Raw genomic sequence first — 23,719 nt, 5'->3', positions numbered from 1 at the left:
CCAGCAGCAGACAAAACTTGTTTGCAGGCTCTTGCTCACTGTTGTGCTTCAGTTCACCTAAAATTTTGTGGTGGTTGAGGCAGTGAGTGTTTTGCTTTTGCCCGTGCTGTGAATTTCAACCTTGACTGCACGACGGTTTATGCTGCATTGCACAAATTCAGCTTGATGCTTTCCATCTGCCGGTCAGCTTAACTTGTTCCGTTCTGCAAGCCCACAGACAAACTTAGTAGGCACGCTCGTCGCTTCTGGGGTCCTCATTCTAACCCTCACGCATGATCTGGGGCTCGATCACTGATGAGTGGCAAACTTCCCGCGACAGTTTGGTGTCTGCCACCATGCCTGCCTTGGCTGTTAAGCCTAACCACTGCTGTTTCGCTGGGTGTCGGCCACCAAAGTTGCGGTTTACAGCTGCATCAACGCAAATCTATTCACAGTTGGAATATGGTTCTCGGGAAGCTGTATGGCCGCTGCAAATATGTTTGGATAGTTGAGCAGGTGCAGAAATCAGTAGGCGACTGTAAACAAATTAATCTTTGCCTTGTCTTGACTGTGAGTTATGGGATGCTACTTGCTCACCAAAACTGAAGCCTTGGTGCAGCCGAATGTGTTCATTATATGTGTTTTAAAATTCAGCATATTTTTGCACATAGAACACAGTCCAAAATTTTAAAAAATTGAACTGTAAAATCGGGGTGCAAATTACACCTCAAGGTGTGGTTTCACGGCAGCATGCCCCGTGCTGTTGTTAAATTATCTTGAGGGCAAAGTTTTTTGCCATCAGTGTCGCAGAAGAGAGACCCGCTGGCCGAACATTCGACATAGGCGAGTCGTGCATCCACGAATATAGACTGTTTTCGCAAAGTTTGGGCATTGTATGTAGTTATTTGCACAAGTTATATGCGCATATTTTCTTTTTTTTTTATGTGTGTGTGTGTGTGTTTGTGTGTGTGTGCATTTGTTTCCGAGTTGTTGCAAATTGGGGGCGCGGCTTAGTATAAGCAGAAAATATGCACGTTGATGTGTTTTGAACTCTTGGGGAACTTTGCATACTGAAATTCAAGCCAAAGCAAATATTGAATTTTCGCACAAGCAGATTTAACTCTTTATTGGGCGAACTTGAGCCCAGAAAAATGAACACACAGAGCACATTGATAGCAGCAAGCACAATTATCGATTGTCGAAATGGGATCTACGAGTGAAGTGTCTCACCGGTTACGTGATGCCATTGGGCTAAAAAGGATGTTCCACATCTGCCCACCGTGGTTCTGAGTGGCTGCACCACTATTTGCATTGCACATGTAATCTGTTTAGACAAGGTTTCCTCACCATTGTATCGGCGACAACATTCGAAAGAGTTGCGATACATGAAGGCGCATTTTGTGCCAAGCGATAACTTTGTAATATAGTGTTTAGACGGGGGAAAATGGTCACTACGAAAACATAGTTATGCGTGTCAATATTGTACAGTCGAATTTCGTTAATTTGACCTTTACGGGGCCAATGCAATTGATCGAATTACCAGGTGGGTGTAACTATACAAGATTCAGAAAGAAATGCAAAATCACACTGCTGATTTATTTACCACCATTTCTCCGATTCTTACACACCCCCGAATTGGACTTCTGTGTGCCCAAATTAGAAAAGTAGGGTAGAGATAACATTAAAGCTTCTAAACAAAGAAATGAAACGCACACCTGATCTTTTAGCAAGAAAAATGAGCAAGGGTCTAATGTGTTCTACAGTAGCGAGCGGTATCCTAAATTCAGCTTCGCCGCAATGCAGCCGCATTATGTGGCAAAGCATACAAACTCCATAAACATGATTTGCGGAGAAACGTGCATTAGAATTGAGTAACTACCATATCAAACATTGTGAGCTACGGTTATTGCTTGAAAAATCTGCTTAGTGCAGGCAGGAAATACAGCAGGCGTTTTCGATGGGAGGTGACGTCTGTTCAATGTATTCACTGTCCCCTTAGTCGAGAGGCGTTGGCAGTGAAGTGGTTGCTGTTAAGGTCACCGTAGGGGTCAGGTGCGTGTATGCTGACAGGTAAAGTTGAAATTATCTGGTGACGGCCAATTTTAGGATCAAAATAACGAAAGTTTGGGCCCTTAGAAATGCATGGGCGCCAGTTGGGACCTATAGTCAGGATCGAACTAACCAGAGTCAAATTAATGGAAGCCTACTGTATTCTTTTCACCCACTCCTCTCTCTATCGCTGAACGGCACTTAAAGTAAACAAATGAAAAATAGTAAGAAAAAGTATATTATCTGATGCACTAAAAGAATAAGACTTGAAACCATTTTCATGTAAGCAAGAGGGAAATGTCTGAAGATAAAGGAGCAAAAAATTTTGCAACAGATTTCTGCGTCAAAGGAGTTTTGGTCATGCTGCTCAGCCCATAATGAGCCTCGTTGTAATGAGCCTTGACCCCAATAGGCACTCTTGACGTTACCAAGTTAACTAAGTTCAGACTTGGTATTTCTTCTTCCTTTTTGTGTAGATGTTCATTGTGGCTCAGATGATGCTATCAAGCAAGCAGTGATCAACCGCATGAATTGTCTAAACTTGGTGATGTGTTCACTGGAACAGAGCAGTTTTCTCCTCCAGTTTATTCTTGCTTCTCTACCTGCGCTTTGCTCCCAGCTGGTTTGGGGGTAACTCTGCCATAAATTTCATATTTTTGCTGAAGCAAGTGTGGCTGGTATTATGTAGGGCTCACCCCACTCTGCCCATTCATGCAGGATGCTTCTTCTGTGACGCAGAGTGCCTCTCTCGAGTTACCGGTCCACTCGGAATGAAGTACCGTCAACGAGTAGCAACTCCACTGGTAGCTTGGAAACAGCAGAAAATGACGCTGCATCCACCGATGATGTCAACTGGAAGCCAGCAGAAAATGACGCTGCATCCACCGATGATGTCAACTGGAAGCCAGCAGAGAATGACACTGCATCCGCCAATGATGTTAACTCGAAGCCAGCAGCGAGTGACAGCACCTACACAGATGACGTGAACTTCGAGCAAGCCTCGGATAACGAGACCATAGACATGCCCTGCACGCAGGCACCCACTGCTAGAACCTCACAGGTATTTACTCTCATTACACATGGTGGCCCGTAATATTGGAACCCCTTCTGAGCTGTCACAGAATCTGTATTGTCATAGCTTCCTACAATAGCTAATGTGTTCTGATAACTCGAAAGATCTGGCAATCATGGGTAGGTTTTCATAGTTGTGTGTGCGGGAATACACCATTAGGCTAGTATAAACCAATAGGTCCAGGGGTGGAACTCCTGCACCACGCTACGCCATAATGGCTTTGGCATGTGTGCTCTGGCAGTGGCTACGAACAGCAAGCTGATTTGTTCTCCGAAAAAGAGTGTGCTGTTCACATTCCGTACACCGTGCGATGACGCCTCCCGCAGTTTCTCGTAATGTTCGCGCTCATAACACTGGACTTTCGGCACTTCTGTCAAGTGGCCGGCACGCGCACGGCCTCTCCCAGCTAATGCTGCTGCGGTCGGGACGACCAGGGCAGCTGTATTTATTGCGCAATGCGATTGAGTGGACTGAGCGGCGCAGCACTCCCTAGCTGAGACGCAAAACGACAAAACGTGGGCTTAGGGCACCGCAAGCGAACTATGGAAGTGCGCATTGCAGCTGGTTCAGCTGGCAGGCGTCGCTGTCCCTAGGGCCGGTGTAAAGCAAAACTATTCCAATCTGATTTAAGTTTATATGGGCGAGGCCTGAGCCATTTTGACCTATCACTAAAGGCTAATAGTGGATTTGGAATAAAAAGTCGCAGCTTTGCCTGAAAGGCAAGTATCGATTGCGATAGAAAATTAGTAGGCAGCTATATGAAGTAAGGATGGTAGTTTTATCGGCAGTGTAAGCATGTAAAAATTCGCTAACTCAATTGACAAGCATGGTGTCATGCGCGCACTAGCAAACATGGCCATATCTCACTCTATGACCATGGAAACTTGCTGTCAATACGCTGGAGTAAGTAAGCGCGGCAGCAGCAGCGAGCGAATTGACTACCGTGCTGGCTGTCGCTTCAACGTGAACTAAGCGCCGAGAACACAGTGCACACGAAGCTATCAGCACTCTGTCCCCATCTCGGATCACTTTCAAGATAGGGCCCGCGCGGCCTCGCCATACCCAGTAGCCACCGGGGTAGAACACCCCTCCCCCGCTTTCCTCCTTTGCGCACGCAAGATTGAACCGCCATAGTCGGCTCAGCCTCGCACGCTTTCACTTGCATGTACATCATATGGCACGCGATGACCCAAGTTATCGCCCACAGCAATGCCAATAGCAGAAATACGCCTTGAGTGTCCATTTAATTGCTATCACAATAAAAGCAGATTGGAATAGTTTTACGTTATACCACCCCAGGGTTGATTGCGGCTTCCTGGGTCTGCTGTGACACATGGTGACCCAGAAATCGTTACAGCATCGATTGGACTGCCTGATTTGAGAACAGTTTTCGCTATCGTAAGCGTCTGCGCGTGAATATGTAGTTGGATCGTAGTGCCACCGATGTTTTCGGCTTTACTAGAAAGCATGCACCGTGCCACCATTTGACCCACTCTTCGGTATTCTAGTACACTTTAGCTACAAAGCATGCTTCTACTACGCGCTTTGGTTTGGTTTATTTCTACTTCTACTACGCGCTTTGCTTTCGTTGTGGTTTCGAAGTGTGCTGCCACATTTCATTATTCCACTAAAATTCAGATTGGCCTGCTCCAAACTGCTTCAAAATGAAAATTTGTCTCCTCCAAATTGCTCCAACATGAAAATTGGTCAGCTCCAAGCTGCTCCAAAATGCAATTTGATCTGCTCCAAACTGCTCCAAAACACAATTTTACTTGCTTCAAAAATGCTCCAAAATCCCAGCACAAAAAAAAGTTGTTTCCACAAAATTTTCACCACAACGAAGATTTCTTCATTCCCCATCGATGTCCCATAAAACATAATGCATCGAAATTCCTTCCAAAATGAACTACTTCGCAGACACATTTTCACTTCAACAGAGTTTTCACGGAGCAGACATAAGCAAAATTATTGAAATTACAGCTCATTGAAAACCCAAAAGCTGTTTTCCTATGCCTTGGCAAACCATTAACATTAATAGCATAAAAAAAAACACCAACTTGAGATGCCGCTCAGGCCACAATGCAACCTAAACAAAACAGAAAGCCGCCATGGTGCGATAGTGATGGCAATGCAATGCACTCTTGTGGAGAAGCATCCGAGCTCCGAGGAAGTGGTTTAGATTATATTTCTCAGGAAAATGATGTGCATACAAGCAACATACACAAAATAATTTTTATTTTTATAGTACAGTGTAGACCGCTTAAAACGTAAGTCGCCGGAGTCGCGAATATCCGCACTATAAGCGGTACCGCACTATAACCAAAGCAAAAATTTTCAAGGCCCGCACATATGCAAAACATGTGCACCGAGCCGCCACGCATATGCGACAGTCGAGGAATGCGGCTTGAACGTTTGCATTCAATTTACAGTCGAATCTCGTTAATTTGAACCAATAACGCGGCGGCGCCTCCGACCGGCATTGCTCCGGCACTTAGGAGAGACCCCTCAATGTCGCGCGCGAACAAAAAAAAAAGAAAGAAAGAAGAAAAAAAATGCTGCGGAAATTTCACCCTCTCTCAAATGGCAAGGTCGCCGATTCTGCGTTGCGCCGGAAGATGCGTGTATGTGCCGACGATCTCAGCCACGCTACCGTAGCCACGCGTAGAAAATGGCAGTGAACCCTTCTTTCTCCTTTATGCTTCCTCTACTTTCTAGTCACGTGTTGACCTTGCACGCTGTGGTTATGGCGCAGAGGGAAGCAGAGGCGCTGTTCCAGGTCGGCCAACGAAACTGCCCACGCCGGCAAACGCCCGCTTCCCGATAACGGCAGAAAACGAAACTTTGGGGAGCTGGCGCCGGGCCGGCTGGAGCAGTGGAGGGCGCGCACGGTGACAGTCGAAAGTGAGGGTGCTACGAGGGAAGGCGAGGGGAGCCACCGAAGCGGCGGAGTTGCCGAGGCGAAATCCGCTTCCCTGCCGCCCTCCTCCCTCACATTCCACGGTCTTCACGTGCGCCCTTCACCGTGCCGTGCCGGCGCCACCCGCTCCCTGAAGTTTCGTTTACTGCCGTTATCGTGAAGCGAGCGTTGTCCGGCCTTGGCAGTTTCGTGGCCCTCGCTCGCTATGCGCGCTGTAATATTTCACGACTCGCACTCAAGATTCTGGCTTCAGCCTCACTGGCTGTTCGTTCGCACCACGTGCCCTTCTCCTCCACTTCGTCTCTCTTTCTTCCTCGAGCACTCCTTGGAGCGCCCGTTTGAGGGGAGCGTTCGCGGTCTCCACTGACTTCCATACTCCCATGCAGCCGCACTGTAACCGGTATTTCATTTCCCGCAACTGCACTATAAGCGATACATGTATACATTGAGTGCTATGGGAAAATTAACGGGAGTCTGAAAAGACCGCACTATATCCGGTCCAGCACTATAAGCGGTTACGTTATAAGTGGTCTATACTGTATTTCTAATTATTCATTTTCTTTAAAGTTTCGGGAGAATGGCTACAGTGTACAGCAGCGATTGCTGATTGTATGAAGTTGCGATTGTGAGGTCAAATCCTGGTAGGGTATGACAAGGCAATGGTTACTATATTTACGCGAATCTAACGGGCCCTTTTTTTTTCCTATAAAACAGGTCCAAAAATTGGGTGCGCGTTAGAATTGAGTCCGACCCTAAATCTGCGTTACCATATAGCCGTCGGCATTTTGAAATGGCCGCCTCGCACGCGCGTCGAGCCTAGCTACCATAGCTTCCTCAATGTGCTGCAGTACACGGTCTTAGGCAATAGTCTCTCTTCACATTCTCTGCATCTGCTCTATCAGCATGAAGTACCGAGTTGATCATGATGCCGCATTTAAAAGGAAAGTGCTCATGTGTGTGGAGAAGGACAGAAATCGGGCCGCATCGCGGGCGTTCGGAGAATCCGAAACTTGCATTCGGGACTGGCGCAAACAGGAGAGGATTTTCTCCAGCAAAGCAATGAGGAACGGTTTCAGTGGACCGAAGCAGGACGGAATCTGCAACGATCCACATCGGCGATACGATCGCCTTCACCCTATCTTGAAAGCAAATTGTGACAGGGAAAGTCCGCCGCGCGCCGTGTTTTCGCCGCTTATAGGTCGCGTTGAAGCGAGAGACATGATAGCACGAAGGTTAATTCGCTCGCCGCGCTTTGTCACTCGAGTGTTTTGACAGTTCGTTTTCACGTTCAACGAGCGAGATGTGTTCATTTTTGCTTGCGCGCGTGTGACACCGTGCTTGTTAATTTATTTAGTAAGCAAATGTTTGCTAGTTGATACAGCCTATAAAACTGCTATCCTTACTTCGTATAGCGGTCTACTAATTTGCTATTGCATTCGATGCTTCGCCTTTCGGGCGAAACTGCGACTTTTTTTATTTATCACAACTTCAGTGCATCGGGAGGAAATCTGTGTTTCCAAATGAGACAAAGTTGTATTTCTGTTTGAAAGCATGAGGTGCGCGGTACTGTAAAGGACTTTTTTTTTTTTTTTTTTGTCGGCACGGAAACCGGGTGTGCGTTACAGTCGAGGGTGCGTTAGGATCAAGTAAATACGGTGTATCGGTTATACCAATGAGCAGCTTCTGCACCGTCAACTTTTGTATGTTTTCTATGATGAAATAACCCGCCTATTACAATGCCCCCATGCCGCATCATCGGTTATAACGATGAAGTCTGTCTACTGGGTGTCCGTGCTACAAGCAATGGAATAACTCCTTGAAAAGAAAAAAAGAAATTTGAGTCATTGCCCGTCACCGCGCGCTGTTTTCAATCATTCTCAGCATCGCCAGCCTCGGGCGCCTCTCTCCCATCGCCCTTCCACCCCTCCAAACACGAATGGGCTGCGCCTGTAGCTCTACAACGCGCCACCCTCCGAAACACGAATGGATCGTGCCAACTGCACTGATAGCGCTGGGCTAGCGAAGCACCGCAAATGTGCGACGCAATAGAGCCAAAGTGGCGTGAGCGTCCACCGAAACGAAGAAACAAAGTTCGCATCGCCATAGTCATCAGTGAAACTCATACTGGAATGACAGCAAAGCCGGAACGCTTCGTGCCAATTTGTGCTTTAAAGCCTTTATTCTTGTGTGTATCCCCGCGCGTAGCACCGCATTGGCTACGTGCCTTCATGACTGTGTAGTCGCCATTCATAATCGCGTCGATAGCGGCCGTGATTTCATCCGCAGCGGTTGCGGCTAACGGTAGTTTCGTTTTTACTCAGCGCGTGTGTTGGCAGCGCGCCTTCAGAACCACAAGGTCGCCGTCCTCGATTGCGTCGACAGCGGCCGCGGTTGCGGCAAACAATAGTTTCGTTATTACTCAGTGCAAAGCTGTCTAGGATGAAAAGCACCGTCTACATCGCGATGAGTGGTGACCTGGCAAAAGAATAATTGGGTTGTGCACGCGGTAGTGAAAAGCGTGTGTCAGATGAAGACAGGCGCCGCGACCGTGCCGTGAAAGAAGTCACAAGGCCTTCGCCACTGCGAGCACAAATCAGTCACGAGATGACGAGAAAAGCAGCTTCCGCACTGCTTTTGTGCAAAAGAGAAACATGATTCTGCTGATTCATTCAATAAATAAAAGCTTGTTGCCGTAGAAAGCATTCGTTTATTGTTTTCTTCATACCCTCGATAATTTGACAGTCTGTTTCTTCGGACATTTTTTCGGTTCCGTGAAATCCGAATTAACGAGGTTTTACTGTAAATAGCAGTGTCAACCTTGAATGCTGACAGCCGCAACTTGTTACATGGGATCAGAGCATGCAGGCAGCAGAGTTAAACAGTTAAACAAGTCAACATAATAAGCTGCCGGGTGGAGGAAGGTGGTGTGGAGGGGCACTGGCCTCCCACCATAATAGTTTTCTCACGACAGCTCTGCCATCCCCCTATTTTGATTTTTTTTTTCATGCAACTCAGTTAAACAATGGAATTTTCCTGGCACTTGAATATTGTTATAGGTGGGTTCGACTGTATGTGGACTTGCTCTTCAAAAACGCACAAAAATTAACGACACCAGCTTGCTTCGGCAGTTAAGATTCAACACCACTTTAGTTCAAAAAATATAACTTTCGGTCCCTTCATTTTTTGTTCCCAGCACTTTTATGCATCTAACTGCAAGTTTCCATTGACAACGTCATCTAAAGAGCGAAATGCGGCGGCGTAGCTCCTTCGAAACAGGCCACGGCTAGTTCCGATCATTTGTAATTTCAAGAATACAAGTGCATCCGCCGCCATTTCTTTCTTTGAGAGTGTAATATGCCGTATATACTCGCATAATGAACACACTTGTTTTTCCTACAAATCCAAACCAAAGTTGTGGGTCCATTTCTTATGTGGGGTAAATTTTATGTGAACTTTTTAGAAGCAGCATAATTTGCAAAACTAAGGCGGTAATGATTTGAAAAATGCATTAGATAACTTATCTTTGCATTAAATTCACGTATACAGTGCAGTCCACTTATAACGATATCGAGAAGAACGAGAAATCCGATCGTTATAACCGATCATCGCTATATCTTGACTGCCGAAAAAAAAGATGCCGAAAAAGGTGACTTCGTGCTCCGCTTGCGAGCGTCACGCACCGCGGTGCACGACTGCAAAATTTGACTGAGACCTTGCCCTATATTTGACCAAAATTTGACCGCGAACTGAACCTTGCCCTATATTCGAATAAGTACAGCATTGGATATACTGAAGTAATTTCGGCTCCTCCATCAACTTTGTTTAACGAGGTTTTGCTGCGTAAGCATTCATTGCCTCTCCTCCCCGCTTTTTGGGCGGTCTTGCCAATTGTAGAACAATTTAGGCCACTTCATATGTGCTGCTACTGAGTATGTGGACAATTTTGTCCAAGAAAAGTGACAGCAAAGGCAATCTTAAAATGAATGTCGACATTGATGTGATTGGCATTGAAGCAATGTAGCAACACACCTTACCATTGTTTCGTCGAAGAGTCCTCTCGCTTCTGCTATGCACAAGCCGGCATCTGCTTCATTAGCCAGGATGTGTGTCTCTGAGAAGAGCCATCTCATCGTATATCGGTGCCAGTGTGTTTGTATTCAACCTTGAGACAGCATAAGCGACCAACTAGTGGTGAAAAGTGCACATTTCTAGCCGCGTTATTGCTTTCTCGTGAAACTCAAATCAGTCAGCCCAACTTTGAGAAACGATCGAAGGTAACGGCTAGCAACGCTCATGCCATAGGTGGCCACTTGCACAGTGCAAGCATCTCTCATTCACTTTGCTGCTTACTTGCAACGCAGGTTAAGATTTCAAGGTGCTACCGACACCAAGTTTTCTTTAGAGCACTGCTCTTAGGCGCCGCCGGCTCTTGGGCATCGGCGTCCCTCGACGTAACCGAGTGAATGCAGAGCACGGTGGGGGATAAAAGACTGCGATAGCGAAGAAAGCGCATGTAGGAAGGTGAAGGAGGAGAGTGCAGCATTCTGGAACTATCAGGCAGAAAGTGGAGGAGGAGGGTATATCAAAAGCATGAGAACAGAAGCGTAGTGCCGCGTATGACTAGATCTGCGGCGCATGCGCAGTGGGTCCGAAGCCCACGCCAGCGCTTGGTTTCTGTATGCGGTATCGTTGGACGCGCTCACCGCGTGCCTGGTCGCCGTCATGGAGCACATCTCGTGCGGCACTCCGCTTTCCTCCTCACCCTTTTGCCATACTCTCCTCCACTTTCCTCCTGCCCTCTTTGCTATCGCCATCTTTCATCCCCCGCATTCGCTCTTTCATCCTTCGCTGTGCTCGTTCACTTGGTTTTGCTAAGGAATGCCTATGCTCAACGCAGGAAGGGCTGCGCTCTAAAATCTGTTTGTGACTGTAAACAAATTTTGGCTTTCACTTTTCTTGGCTGTCAGCTGTGTCACTGGTAATGCGACTTGCTCACCAAGATTGTTGATGGTGCAAATTTTCAAGTTTATATTTCTTTGTTTCAAATGGTGAGAAAGTTATGAATACTGACTTCTCAATACCGAATTGCATAACATTCAATTGAATCTTCGCAGAAGTCTATTGAAAAGCCTTGCTCTGTATGTGTCTTGCAGGAAGACGACCTGGCCACCTTGATGGAAGATGAAACTGAGATTGCTTGTTCGCCGTCATCTGAGCCAAAGGAATCGATGGCTGCACCCACAAGTCTGCACAATTCCACATCGCAGTCAGATGAGGATGCACAAACCATTGTCAGCTGTGGGGTGCAATGCTGCCCACTGAGAACAGGTAAGAAGGGTTCGGTTGCATCCTCTCCAAACCTCATAAGCCCAAAGCTCTGCTAGCTGTATACTCGACGGGTTTGCAAAATCTCACTGAAGTGAACCTATCTCTGAAAGTCATGGAGGTTGCCCGAGAATACCACCTCATTTGCATAGTCAGCGCAGCGTGCTAGCTGTTCTTTTCGACCGTGTTGCCGGTTTCACGACAATATGGAAAGCGGAAGCAAATTAAAGATCGTCACATTGGAATAGAAGGAGGCTATTGGAAAGGCCATTGAGTCAGGTACTAAAATGTTGAATGTTGCACACAGCGGAGACTTCGTTGCATGTTCGAGGTTGTGCACACCATGGGGTATACATTGCAGTAAAGGGCAGTAATCTGCATAATGAAGTAATAGATATAACAAAGTAATTTCGGTTTCCCCTTCAACTTCGTTATAACATGTTTCAAGTGTATACAGTATAGACCACTTATAACGTAACCGCTTATAGTGCAGGACCGGATATAGTACGGTCTTTTCAGACTCCGGTTAGTTTTCCCATAGCACTCCATGTATACGCATACCGTTTACAGTGCAGCCGCGTGAGACGAAATACCGGTTATAATGCGGCTTCCGCGGGAAAATCTTGCCGACAAGGGCTGCAGCGAGCACGCTTCTCAACAAGATGCGTGCTGCCGGCCGGCGTATGCATTATTCAATGCAATCAAACTCTCATTAATTCGGACTTATTTGGCCGCACATCGGTTAATTCGGACTACTTTCAGAGCTCGGTGAGCGAGGAGCGCCGCAAATGTGCGACGCAAAAGAGCAAGAACGGCGCTAGCGTCTAACCGAAACGAAGCGGCGGAGTCCGCATCACCACAGCCATCAGTTGAAATCGTACATGAATGACAGCAACGCCGGGACGCTTCGAGCCTATTTGTGTCTCTAAAGCCAGAATTCTTGTGTTTACCGCCGCGTATAACACGGCGTTGGCCACGGGCTTTCGTAACTACGTAGTCGTCATCCACAATCGTGCCGATAGTGACCGCGGTTTTCTCCGCAGCGGTTGCGGCGAACAGTAGTTTCGGTTGCGGCGAACAGTACCGTATTTACACGATTGTAAGTCGACTCGAATGTAGGTCGACCCCCCCAAAATTGCATGTCTCAAAAAAAAAAAATTGGGGGGGGGGGGGGGGGGAACCACGCAAGTGCATTTCACACAAGGGAAATTTATTGATGGGGTGGCTATGACTACTCATCGTCGCTAGAGTTGACCTCACTGGTACTGCTGCCGTCATAGCTGCTGCGGTCCCACAGCGCATCGTCATCAATGTGAGTTCACACTTCGCGAACGACCGCACCACGACATCGCGCGGTACAGCCCCCCACGCAGAGAGGACCCACCCGCACACAGTAGCCAGAGAGGCCAAATTTTCTCGCGCTGAAGCCGCCACTGCCGCACCACACGTTCACTGACTCCAGACTTGCGTCCCGCTGTGCAGTTGTTAGTTTCCTCAACATGGAGGATAGCAGCCCGTTTGAACGCTGCTGAGAACGAGCGCCGAAAGTTCTTGGCACTCATGACAGGCGCGACGATTCAGCACAACAGCAGAAGTGACAGATGCGAGCGGCCGTCGAAAACAATCGTATCTCAAAGAAAAGCTCTTCCGCCAACTACTAATACCCCCCAAACGACGGCTCTTCCGCCAACTACCAATACCCCCTAAACGGCGGCTCTTCCATGATCGATGCTCCCACAAGAGCCGTGCGCTCGTGGTGGGCGCAATGAAAATGTATGCAATACAGGAAATTATTACGCTACGCTTCTACCGTAATCATAAAAGCGTAGGTGCAAAGTTGTAACCACGCCGTAGCACCCCTGATTTCTCGTTTCTCTTGCCGTTACTAGTGGCACACGGTTCGGTTTCGATTCTAAGTCGACCCTCCAACATTGGATTGCCAAATTTGAAAAAATGGGTCGACCTACAATCGTGTAAATACGGTAGTTTCGTTTTTACTCGGTACCGTGTCGGCCGCGTGCCTCAAAAACTGCGTAGTCGCCATCGATGATCGCGTAGATAGCGACCGCGGTTTCGACTGCAGTTGTTGCCGCGAATGGTAGTTAATTCGTCCAGACTCGGTGCGTGCGTCGGGCGCGTGCCTCAGCACCGCAAAGTGGCCGTTCGTAATCGTGTCGATAGCAGTCACGGTTTTTTCCGCAGCAGTTGCGGCAAACAGTTGTTTCGTTTTGACTCGGTGCAAAGCTGTCGAGCTTGAAGAGCACCGGCTACATCGGAATTATGTTTTTGCCAGCTCACTGGCGAAAACGTAATCGCGATAAGCGCGCGATAGTACAAAGCGTGTCTACATGCTTGGTCTACATGTTTTGCATATGTGCAGTGCTTGAAAATCGTTGTTTTGGTTATAGTGCGGTACCGCTTATAGTGCAGATATTCGCGACTCCGGCGACTTACGTTATAAGCGGTCTACACTGTATTTATAAAAGTGATCGCTCGATAATACCGCCCCTGTGGGCTTAGTACTTGTGGGCAATGAGGCGCAAACGGTGATGACAACGTGCTCCTTTCATTATGAAAGCTCATTAAAAAAAATTCTCTTCTGTGTAGGTAAACTCTGCATGACTCGTTTTTTCTGATCAGGTACATGGGGGGCACACTATATTTTTCTTTTATAATTCAAGGGCATTTTACATTCAGGTGTATGATTATATTATCAACTAAAATGCGGCAAAGTAGGGTGTGGGTTACAGTCAAGTAAATCCAGGAAGTTGGCTAGGAGCAGAGTCTGGAGTCACTCGTTAGCCACAGCATATGGTGAAACCCTTTCCACTCTGGCGCAGCAGATGGCTGCATGTGCAAGGTGGTCTCCACATAAAGCAACATCCCCTCCTTCCCCTCCCTTGTTGTGCGTGTTATGCTGTTCATTTGTAATGCTTCTCTTTCCAGCACAGATGAGATTTTAACACCAATTCACCGTGCACTTGTGCCTGCCCACCCTCACTGTTTGCTACTTACTTTTCAAAAAGAAATACAGTTAAACCTGGATATAACGAAATTGACAAATTCCCGAAAAACTTCGTTCTAAAGAGGATTTCGTTATATGCAGGTTCGGCCCGAAAACTCGTAAAAGAAACGCCTGCCGTATTTACTCGATTCTAACGCGCCCTCTATTTTAACGCGCACCCGTTTTCCGTTTTCGTCGAAGCACTCATCCTTGGAATGTCACACCAGGTACTGGATGCATGGACGCGTGTCGTTTCGCACAAGTGCGAGGCATTGGAAACCAAGAGCGAGCGTCACGATGGCGTCGTGGTGTCGTATAGTGTTACAGTAGAGCCCCGCTGTTACGTTCCCGGGTGCTGCGTTTTCCCAGCGGTTACGTCGTTTTCGGCCGGTCCCGCATTGGTAACCCCGCTGTTGCGTCGCGACTGTGGGACCGTTCCTGCATCGTACGTTGCGAACTTCCACCCCGTGCCGGCCCAAGCGGCCATTTTGACTTTTCATGTCGCTTGGCTTGGTGGCTTGACCATGGCATTGGCCGCCCAAAGTGCCGGGGGCGACAACTATGACGTATTTTCGGTTTCTGCCAGCAAAAGTATGGCCCTTGAGATCCGTATTTGCTATCTAAAGATGGTGTCTATGACGCGTTGTGGCCCTAAAATTGGTTTTGGCTCATCGATGTTCCGTATTAAGTCCAAGGGCGATAACGCAGTCGCCGCGCGCCATATGCTGTATGTGCGAGTGACGTGCGAGGGGAGCCGACGACCGCGTCTATGGCGTTTTTCACTGGTCGATCTGGAGCGGCCGCCGAAATCCTGGAGCGAGTGCTCGCAATTCACCAACCCTAATCTGCCAGCGGAGAGCGAAAATGCTCCGCGCTGGATCGTACCGGAAGTCTGCGCACAGGCGTCGCAAAAATCTACTTCCGCTCTTCATGTTTCCATGGCCACCAAGATCGCCGTCCTCCAGCGAGCGGAAGTGACTTATGCTTCATGTCCTATTTCCGCCCGAATCCGCGCCTCGGCAGCGGAGCAAGTGAGAGCGATCCGGCGCGGAGCGAGTTGATCCGAAACGACCAGTGGAAAGCGCGAACCCGCGCCAGCTCGACCAGTGAAATTCGTATTCGCAGCCGTGGAGCAAAAAATCCTGTTCCAGATCGACCAGTGAAAACCGCCATAAATCTCTCGCGCGCACAATGGAAAAGCAGGGAGGAAGCGCGCCTTCTTCCGTTGCGCTCGAGGCACCGGCGAGGGAGGGGGGGGGGGGGGTGTAGCGGGCGGCCTTGTACTGTCACGGCTGCTGGATAAAAAAAAAAAGCGGCCGTGGTACTGTACTCCGGCATCAAATGCGTACTGCGCGGTGGCGTACGGTCGCGCGGGCCGTATCTTGAAAGCGATCTGCGTTGGGGCAGAGTCTAGGCAGTGTAGGTGCGCCGGCAGCTCGTAGCTTTCTGCGTGCTGTGTGTTCTCGGCACTCAGTTTGCGTTGAAGCGATAGACAACAGCACGAAGGTCACTTCGCTCGCTTCTGCAGCGGCGCTTCCAGACGCTGCCAGCGTTTGACAAGCGCGTGTGCGCGCTCACTGAGTGTGATGTGTCACAGCGTCTGCCAGCACGTCGGCAACATCAACTGGAAAAGGAGAGTACCGGCTTGGCGGGCTAAGCCAGCTGCAGCAAGCGGCAGGATCAGGTTTGAATGAAGGGAGGAGGAAAGGTCATGCCCGCGGTGGCAAGATCGCCAGGTCGAGGGATGCAGGCCCGCCTCGCACACACACACACATGCGCTCGCTTCGCATTCCGTCGCGGCGGAGAAGGTGCTTCCGGATGCTGCTCGCGCAAAAATGACAAAATTTGGGGCGAAATCTCTAGGTTGTCGGCGGGGAAAATTCATTATATCGTGGGTGTCTCCCGCTGCCACTTCGTTGCATAGAGGTCTCAAATACATGTGCTTCTATGGAGTAATGGCAGGGAATAGAAAAACTTCGTTATATCCAGGAATGCGTTACAGTTAAACCTGCTTATAACGAACCTCCATATAACGAATTCCTGGATATAACGAAGTTTTTCGATCCCCCGCCGTTACTCCATAGAAGCACATGTATTTGAGACCTCTACGTAACGAAGTGGCAGCGGGTGACCCCCTCGATATAACAAATTTTCCCGTCCGACCACCTAGAGATTTCGCCCCAAATTTTGTCATTTTTGCGCGAGCAGCAACCGGAACCACCTTCTCCGCCGCGATGGAATGCGAAGCGAGCGCACGTGTGCGTGCGTGCGTGTGCGAGGCGGCCCTGCATCCCTCGACCCGGCGATCTTGCCGCCGCAGGCGTGACCTTTCCCCCTCCCTTCATTCAAATCTGATCCTGCCGCTTGCTGCAGCTGGCCTAGCCCGCCAAGCCGGCACTCTCTACTTTTCCAGCTGATGTTGCCGACGCGCTGGTACACGCTGTGGCACATCAGACTCGATGAGCGCGGACACGCGCTGTCAAACGCTGGCGGCGTGTGGAAGCGCCGCTGTAGAAGCGAGCGAAGTGACCTTTTTGCTGTTGTCTATCGCTTCAACGCAAACTGAGCGCCGAGAACACACAGCACGCACAAAGCTACGAGCTGCCGGCGCGCCGCCCCGCTATCCCTCCCCCCTCGCCGGTGCCTCGAGCGCAACGGAAGAAGGCGCGCTCTCCTTTCACTCCCCATCCCCCTGTGCAGCGCGGTTGAGGTGTCCTCTATTGAGAGACAGTTATCGCGCTGCACTTTAACCCAATCTTTCACCCTTTCCAACAATAATCTCTCTGCGCGCTTCCTCCCTGCTTTTCTTGCTCGCGCGAGATTTAGACGCGGTCGTCGGCTCCCCTCGCACGTTTTCACTCGCACATACAGCATACGGCGCGCGGCGACTGCGTTATCGCCCTTGGACTTTAGGGTACAGCCACGCTAGCGGCAAAAACACGCAGCAAAAACGCGCGTCAGAAACGCGCGGCAAAAGCGGCAGGAATCGGGGGTCTTGCAGCTTACCGCGCAAAATGGGTTCGAGACCCATTTCTGCGGCAAATGCCGCGTGCCGCGAGATGAAGAACCAATCAAGAACGACGAGGGTGACGTCACGGAGCCATCACAACCGGAACGCCGCCGGTCCGCGCCGGGTTTTCAATCGACGATCGTCGTCTCTCGCATGAAACAACGAGCGCTCGCGGTGTTGCTCGCCCGTTCGGAGAGCGCGGGAGATCTTATCGCGCTGCCGCGCGGCGAGACGCGCGTGCCACGGTGGCCTCGCGGCAAGGCGCTGATGACGCGCGGCAACTTGCCGCTCGCTGCATGACCTCGCTGCATGACGCGCGCGTTTTTTGCCGCTAGCGTGGCCGTACCCTTATATACGGCATATCTATGAGCCAAAACCAATTTTAGGGCCTCAACGCGTCATGGACACCATCTTTATATAGCGAATACGGATCTCAAGGGCCATACTTTTGCTGGCGGAAACCGAAAATACGTCATAGTTGTCGCCCCCGGCACTTTGGGCGGCCAATGCCATCGTCAAGCCACCAAGCCAAGCGACATGAAAAGTCAAAATGGCCGCTCGGGCCGGCGCGGGGTGGCAGTTCGCAACGTATGATGCGGGAACGGTCCCACAGTTGCGACTCAACAGCGGGGTTACCAATGCATTGAGTTATATGGGAGCTGTGCCGGCACCTGTCCAAAACGACGTAACAGCCGGGAAAACGCAGCCCCCGGGAACGTAACAGCGAGGTTCTACTGTAACACTATACGACGCTACGACGCCATCGTGACGCTCGCTATTCGTTTCCGATGCCTCGCGCTTGTGCGAAACGACACGCGTCCACGCATCCGGTACCTGGTGTGACATTCCGAGGATGAGTGCTTCGACGAAAACGGAAAACGGGTGCGCGTTACAATTGAGGGCGCGTTAGAATCGAGTAAATACGGTAAACGTTTATTTTTCGTATTTTCGTGCCGAACCTGCATATAACGAAATCCTCTTTATAACGAAGTTTTTCGGGAATTTGTCAATTTCGTTATATCCAGGTTTAACTGTATATGGAGGTTCGCTATAAGCAGGTTTAACTGTATCAATTTATACGAGGGGAGTGCGAATACCAAATAGTCGATTTCAAATCGATTATCAGAAAACTTTTCACGCAATTTTAATGCTTGCAAATATTGGGCAAAAAATGTGGTGCTGCACTTGCTTGGGAGTCTCCTAGCATTGCATAACAAGAATGTTACAAGATATCTGTAACTTAGGTACATAGAAATCAGGATATCCAGTGCGATCTACTCTTATTACAGGAAACTCCAAATCAGTATGCCAGCACCGATTACATCTCAGTTGTAGTGTATGAAGGTTTGAAAGGTACTTCTTTGTTAATTAAATCTCTGTTGAACACAATCAAATGCTTTTTTTCCTTGAAACTAATGAATTGGTGACATTCTGTTGTACCCATGCTACCAATGAGGTTCTCAGTTTAATAGTGGACCTTTGTTTTATGGCAATCTTTTATTGCATAGGAAGTTTTGCTTTCCAGTTTTTCTCCGAAATACATAAGGGCATCCCAACTTTACGGCAGGTTGGTTATCCTAAGGATAATCTGTGCGACAGGGGCCACGCGTCACGTGACTCAATCACCGTTTCCCGCATAGCCGGACCCAACGGTAAAGAGCAGGAGCCGTCCACGCCGTTTTATTGTCTGGTTCGGCGTTATTTGCCACCATCTGAAATTTAGATGGCCACGGCAAGTTCGCGCAACATTATTAAGCTCGCTCCACCCCGCGTTCATCCGCCGGCCCAAATGCATGTAACCGACTATGGCACATTCTTGCCTGCCTAGTAAATGCAAAGCTAGTCTTCTGACGGCTTGCTCGAAGCTACAAAAATGCATGTCTACGAACGGCGTCGAGAACGGTTGCAGCCACGAACAACGTTTCGTGCATTCGCTCTCGTTCGTGAGGCGGTTTGTCGGCTTTCCAAGTGTCGCGGCGGCTGCTGCGAACAGGGGCCGTATTCTGAAACGTTGCACTTCGGCGATAGTTCGCCGAGGCGATAGTCACGTTCAGTAAATCAACCGGCTGCTTACCCGTGACATCAGCATGCACTACCAACACGCCCACTTGAATGTTTTGCAACACACGAGAGAGCGCACTGTGCCAGTGCAGAACGGCTCGGGTGTGTTCATTTATTCGATATATGTTGGGAGCACCCAATGACACCGTGACGTCAAAATGACATGCACCTGAACTACTAGATGGGGCAATTTATTTTCCGGTTTTGGTCAACCAGCCAATCAGCGCAGCCTAAAGGCGAAAGGTGAACGATCGCCGAAGTGGAACGTTTCAGAATACGGCCCCAGATCTGCGTCGATTCGGCACCAAACCATAACCTTAGTCGCCGATGGCTGATGAAGCAGCGCTATTAGGCCCAATGGCCTAGGCAGTGTGGTCGTGACGAAAATTGGTCGTGACGAAAATTCGCCACTGGCCGATGGGGTAGTGGGCCACAAGCCGTGGAGGAATGCTTCCCGCAAATATTTTCATAAGGGTGGCTGGCTCATCAGCGATCGGTCCCGAGATCGCGTGTGCGGGTTAGATTGACGGCTGTCGAAGCGATGTAAGTTCATCGCCGCGTATCCAACACGATCCGCGTGCATATCGGCGGCTAATTGGCCCGCTATTCGCACATGCACTTTATAAAATACGCACTGCTTTTCTTTTGCCATTCCCTCTGTCCGTGACACGTTATCATTTTGATCAGACAGAAGCAGGCCTGGCCAACTCGGCATCGGTCCTCACATCAGATGGGGGCGTACCCGTTCGCGGCGCATTCGAAGCTCCACTTGCGCCGAAAACTTAGTGAAACGCTCGCTTGGGCAGCACACTCAACACTGCATGGGGCTCTACGCCGAATATATCGAAAAATCTAATAGTGTAGATAATCGATTCACGAATCGAATTATTCGAACATTCACTATTCGATTCGGTGATGGTCGCGTATTCGTGCGCCCCCAGTTGAATTGCACTGGCTTATTGACGGCGCCCCGATGAGGCCTGTGTGATCGAGTGTGTCCATTGTAAAATCAGAAAACCTCACTATCCATGTAGATTGGGCCTCAAGCTCAGTGATGGGCAACACGCACAAGGAGCCCAGAGCAGTTTATTCTAAAAGTCTTCTGCCGCTGTTTATTCTAAGTCGCCCGACGTCACCTGTTTCACGTGCGCTCATCCAGCGCACTTGGTTTTCCCTTTCTATCTGTGCAAGCTATTTTATGAACACCCATCGCGGCCTTCCTTTTCAGAGGGTGCGGTGCAGACAGGCCCGGTGGTGCTATCCAAGCTTGAGGTCTGCCAGCTCCTCACCCCCGATTTCTTTGCATCTCTCGAGCGAGCCGAGCTGGGCCGAATCCTCAGCACTATCGCCACGGTTGTCGCCCAGAACCCTCTACCGCAAGAGTGAGAGAGCACCTTGGCTGTGGTTCATCCATCAAATACTCACAATACACACAGTCAACAATGCTGGCATGAGCAATTCAGTGGCAAGTTCTTTTTTTTCATTTCCACTGCCGACTGTACTGCTCCAAGACACTGGACTCTGATGATTAGTGGGTGCAACATTCACTGCCTCGTTACTTGTCACCTGCCATCCATTTTAATTTTAGTATCATTACCTGTTATTGACATTTGTAAGCTGAGCTCTTCATTTTTTTTTTTTCTCTCGCATTAATTTTTATTTTTCTATGAGCATTGGCTGCCAATGTAAGATCAACATCTTTTACAATTTCAGCTAAATAGAAGAGCTCATTACTTCATGCAAAGCAGCTCTACAGCTCGCTGCTTGTTTTATGTGCACCATATGCTTCCACATATAGATCAGTCCCGTACGAAAAAGAAGGAAGGGTTGCTTGGAAACAAATTCCACAGGGATCCTTCTTGTAGCTGTTCTTTTACAGTTGCCCTTACATCATTCATCAAATACCAAGGCAGCCAGCTTGCTTCTCAATGCTTTTAATTGTGCTGCAAGTTGAATTTATTATTAAATCAGCTGTAGTTCGACGCGATTAAGCAGTGTGGATCTGCTTGATGTAATGGGAAGTGTTATCATATAGATGGAGTGGGCACCTGTTTATTTCCACTCTTGAACATTTTAGCTGTTTCTATGAATGTGAGCCAGAGGGAGCTATTTGAACGATGTGGCACCCATTATTTCTGGACATTCTGTTACACTGCCAGGTAATGCAAGCACTCGGTTGATTTTTTGCTAAGTGGTCCACATTACTGATGCCATGTTTCAGAGAGTGATGACTTTTTAAAATGTCACTTCTAAATGCATCAAGGCCTGTCTCCAGGAAACTTGTCTTACATAACACTTCGTTATTGGCTGGCATTCTGGCACCTACCATTCAGGATAGCAATTTCTGTAGTGGGACGATCACTGCAGTGATGGCCAAATCGCAATTTGCACTTAAGTTATGTAAATACAGGCCTTGTTGGTTTAAAGGTGAATGAGATGAACGCAGTCTGCAGGACATGGTGCAGAAATGTTAAATCTGCATTTGTTCATTGACCACCATGGGGGCACAGCGTCTGCCTGAGTCCCTTGGGGGCACAGGTGTCTTGGGGGCACAGGTGTGCTTGACACCAATCTGGAAAGTGTACAGTCGCAAGTCATTACTTAACATTGTTAATATTGTGCAAAAATCTACAGTGCCGTTTGTCCGAAAAGATATATTGCTAAGAGCATGGATTTTTGTGTCTGATCGAATAGAGCATCTCATTAATGTCTTGCTCTTACATTAAGTTTGCCTGTTCAAGGTTTGTAGCCTTTGCTGCGAAAAATGGTCCAACTGCAGATATATATATATATTTGTTGCTAGGCTAGTAAAGAACTCCTTTTTTTTTTTTTTTTTGTCTTTTTAAATTTCTGTGCACACTTTATCCTGCTTAGCCGTTTACGTTTTCTGACATGCTTGCACCAAAGAAGGAAGTTGTTTTCCACACTGCTTTTGGACTGTGATTCCTCTGGTTTCGTTTGTTTGTCATGAGAAAGAATGTGCTTGTTCTTCTAGCCCGTGAAAGCATAGCAGATTGAAATTCTTTTATAACTCAGCTGATTTTCTTAAATTAAGTCATGTTGTGTATTAGATGTTGATGCATTCAATCATTATTTCATGATCATCTCACGGCACAATTACGGTGAGGGCATTTATAGTGGGAAATGGCTTTTTGGTTGAACTTGTATTTTTTTTTTATTTTTTTTTTTTATGTGGCTGTCCATATTTGAAGCAAACCATTACTCCAGTGTCGAATTTTACTATGCACAAACTCTTGCCAGATTTTTTTAAATGAGTCATTTTGATGACTTATGAGACTTTTTTTTTCTGCCTTTGGAATGTGCAAAACTGGTGGCTCATTACAGTAAAGTGCAGGTAAACAGTGAAGTGTACTTTTTTTTTTTAGAAATGTGAGCTTTATCATTATTATTTTCTTCAATAAAGACTATGTAGCTCTTTTTCTGCCAGCTTTGTAACTGTGATTTCTATAAAGTCTCTTTGTAAAGTAATTTCAGTGTCTGAATGGTCAGGCTGTTCCTTCATACACAAGTGCACTATCTGTTTCACTGCTGGTTGCACAGTTTATTTTATTTATTGCATTTATTGCATTGTAGGCTACGATTTTGTGCTCAGAATGGACATTTTGTACTTTTTGTATATGCACCTGCTTATGCATTATCTTGTCTGAAGTGCACTATTTGGATGAGGTTCAAGACAGTCATGGTAACACCCTCGAATAGTCTTGGAAATTTTAAAGGGTGGTGTTAGTGATTGACTTCAGAAAGGATTTGTGTGCATCAGTGTGAGCTCTCTTTGCGCTTGCTTCCGTATAACAGCGTTGTTGCTGGTTAGCTCTCGCAGTGTTTCAGTCAGTTTAATTACCGAGTTTGACGACTTGTACATATGTTCCTTTGTCATTTGTGTCCCTAAAATTGAAGTTCTATTTTGTGATCAACCTCACTTTGTACATTTTAGTCTTGGACCTGAAACATTGAAATAAATCATTTTACACCTTTTACATGCATCTTGTGCATGTGTATCTTAGTCACGCATAGCTGTGCTCTTGTTTGTAAACTCGTGCGCCAGTGCAAACATCTGGCATTTACAGTTTAATTAGTGAACATCTTTCCCGCCAACTTCGTTCACTGGGTAGTCCGTGGTCTAATGGATACAGCATTGAGCTGCTGTTCTGAGGGATTAGTATTAGTCAGTATGACAACAGAAATACAGCAGATTTCCGTTAGTTCAACTCTGTTTAATTCAATCCTGAACGAAGGCCTCGGCCAGCACCCATGCAATTCTGTGGGCCCGAATGCTCGTGA

General features: G+C 48.0%; 1 protein-coding gene across 5 annotated transcripts in view; it reads left to right on the top strand.

Annotated features, from left to right (window-relative positions):
• LOC119441339 (telomere-associated protein RIF1) overlaps nt 1–23,415 on the top strand; it is a 198,948-nt gene extending 175,533 nt beyond the window's left edge. For 3 of the 5 annotated variants that reach the window (XM_037705955.2, XM_037705956.2, XM_049661155.1), the window contains exons 32-34: nt 2,746–3,088; nt 11,171–11,345; nt 20,646–23,415. In XM_037705955.2, coding sequence (XP_037561883.1) covers nt 2,746–2,802 — 57 coding nt within the window. In that variant the 3' untranslated portion in view covers nt 2,803–3,088; nt 11,171–11,345; nt 20,646–23,415. The remainder of the gene's footprint in view (nt 1–2,745; nt 3,089–11,170; nt 11,346–20,645) is intronic. The other 2 variants (XM_049661156.1, XM_049661157.1) reach the window with 2 other exon arrangements.
• Nucleotides 23,416–23,719: the final 304 nt, after the last annotated feature.

This window comes from Dermacentor silvarum, chromosome 2 (genome assembly GCF_013339745.2).
Source record: "Dermacentor silvarum isolate Dsil-2018 chromosome 2, BIME_Dsil_1.4, whole genome shotgun sequence".
Classification (NCBI taxonomy): Eukaryota; Metazoa; Arthropoda; class Arachnida; order Ixodida; family Ixodidae; genus Dermacentor; species Dermacentor silvarum.
This window is presented reverse-complemented; position numbering and strand designations above follow the sequence as displayed.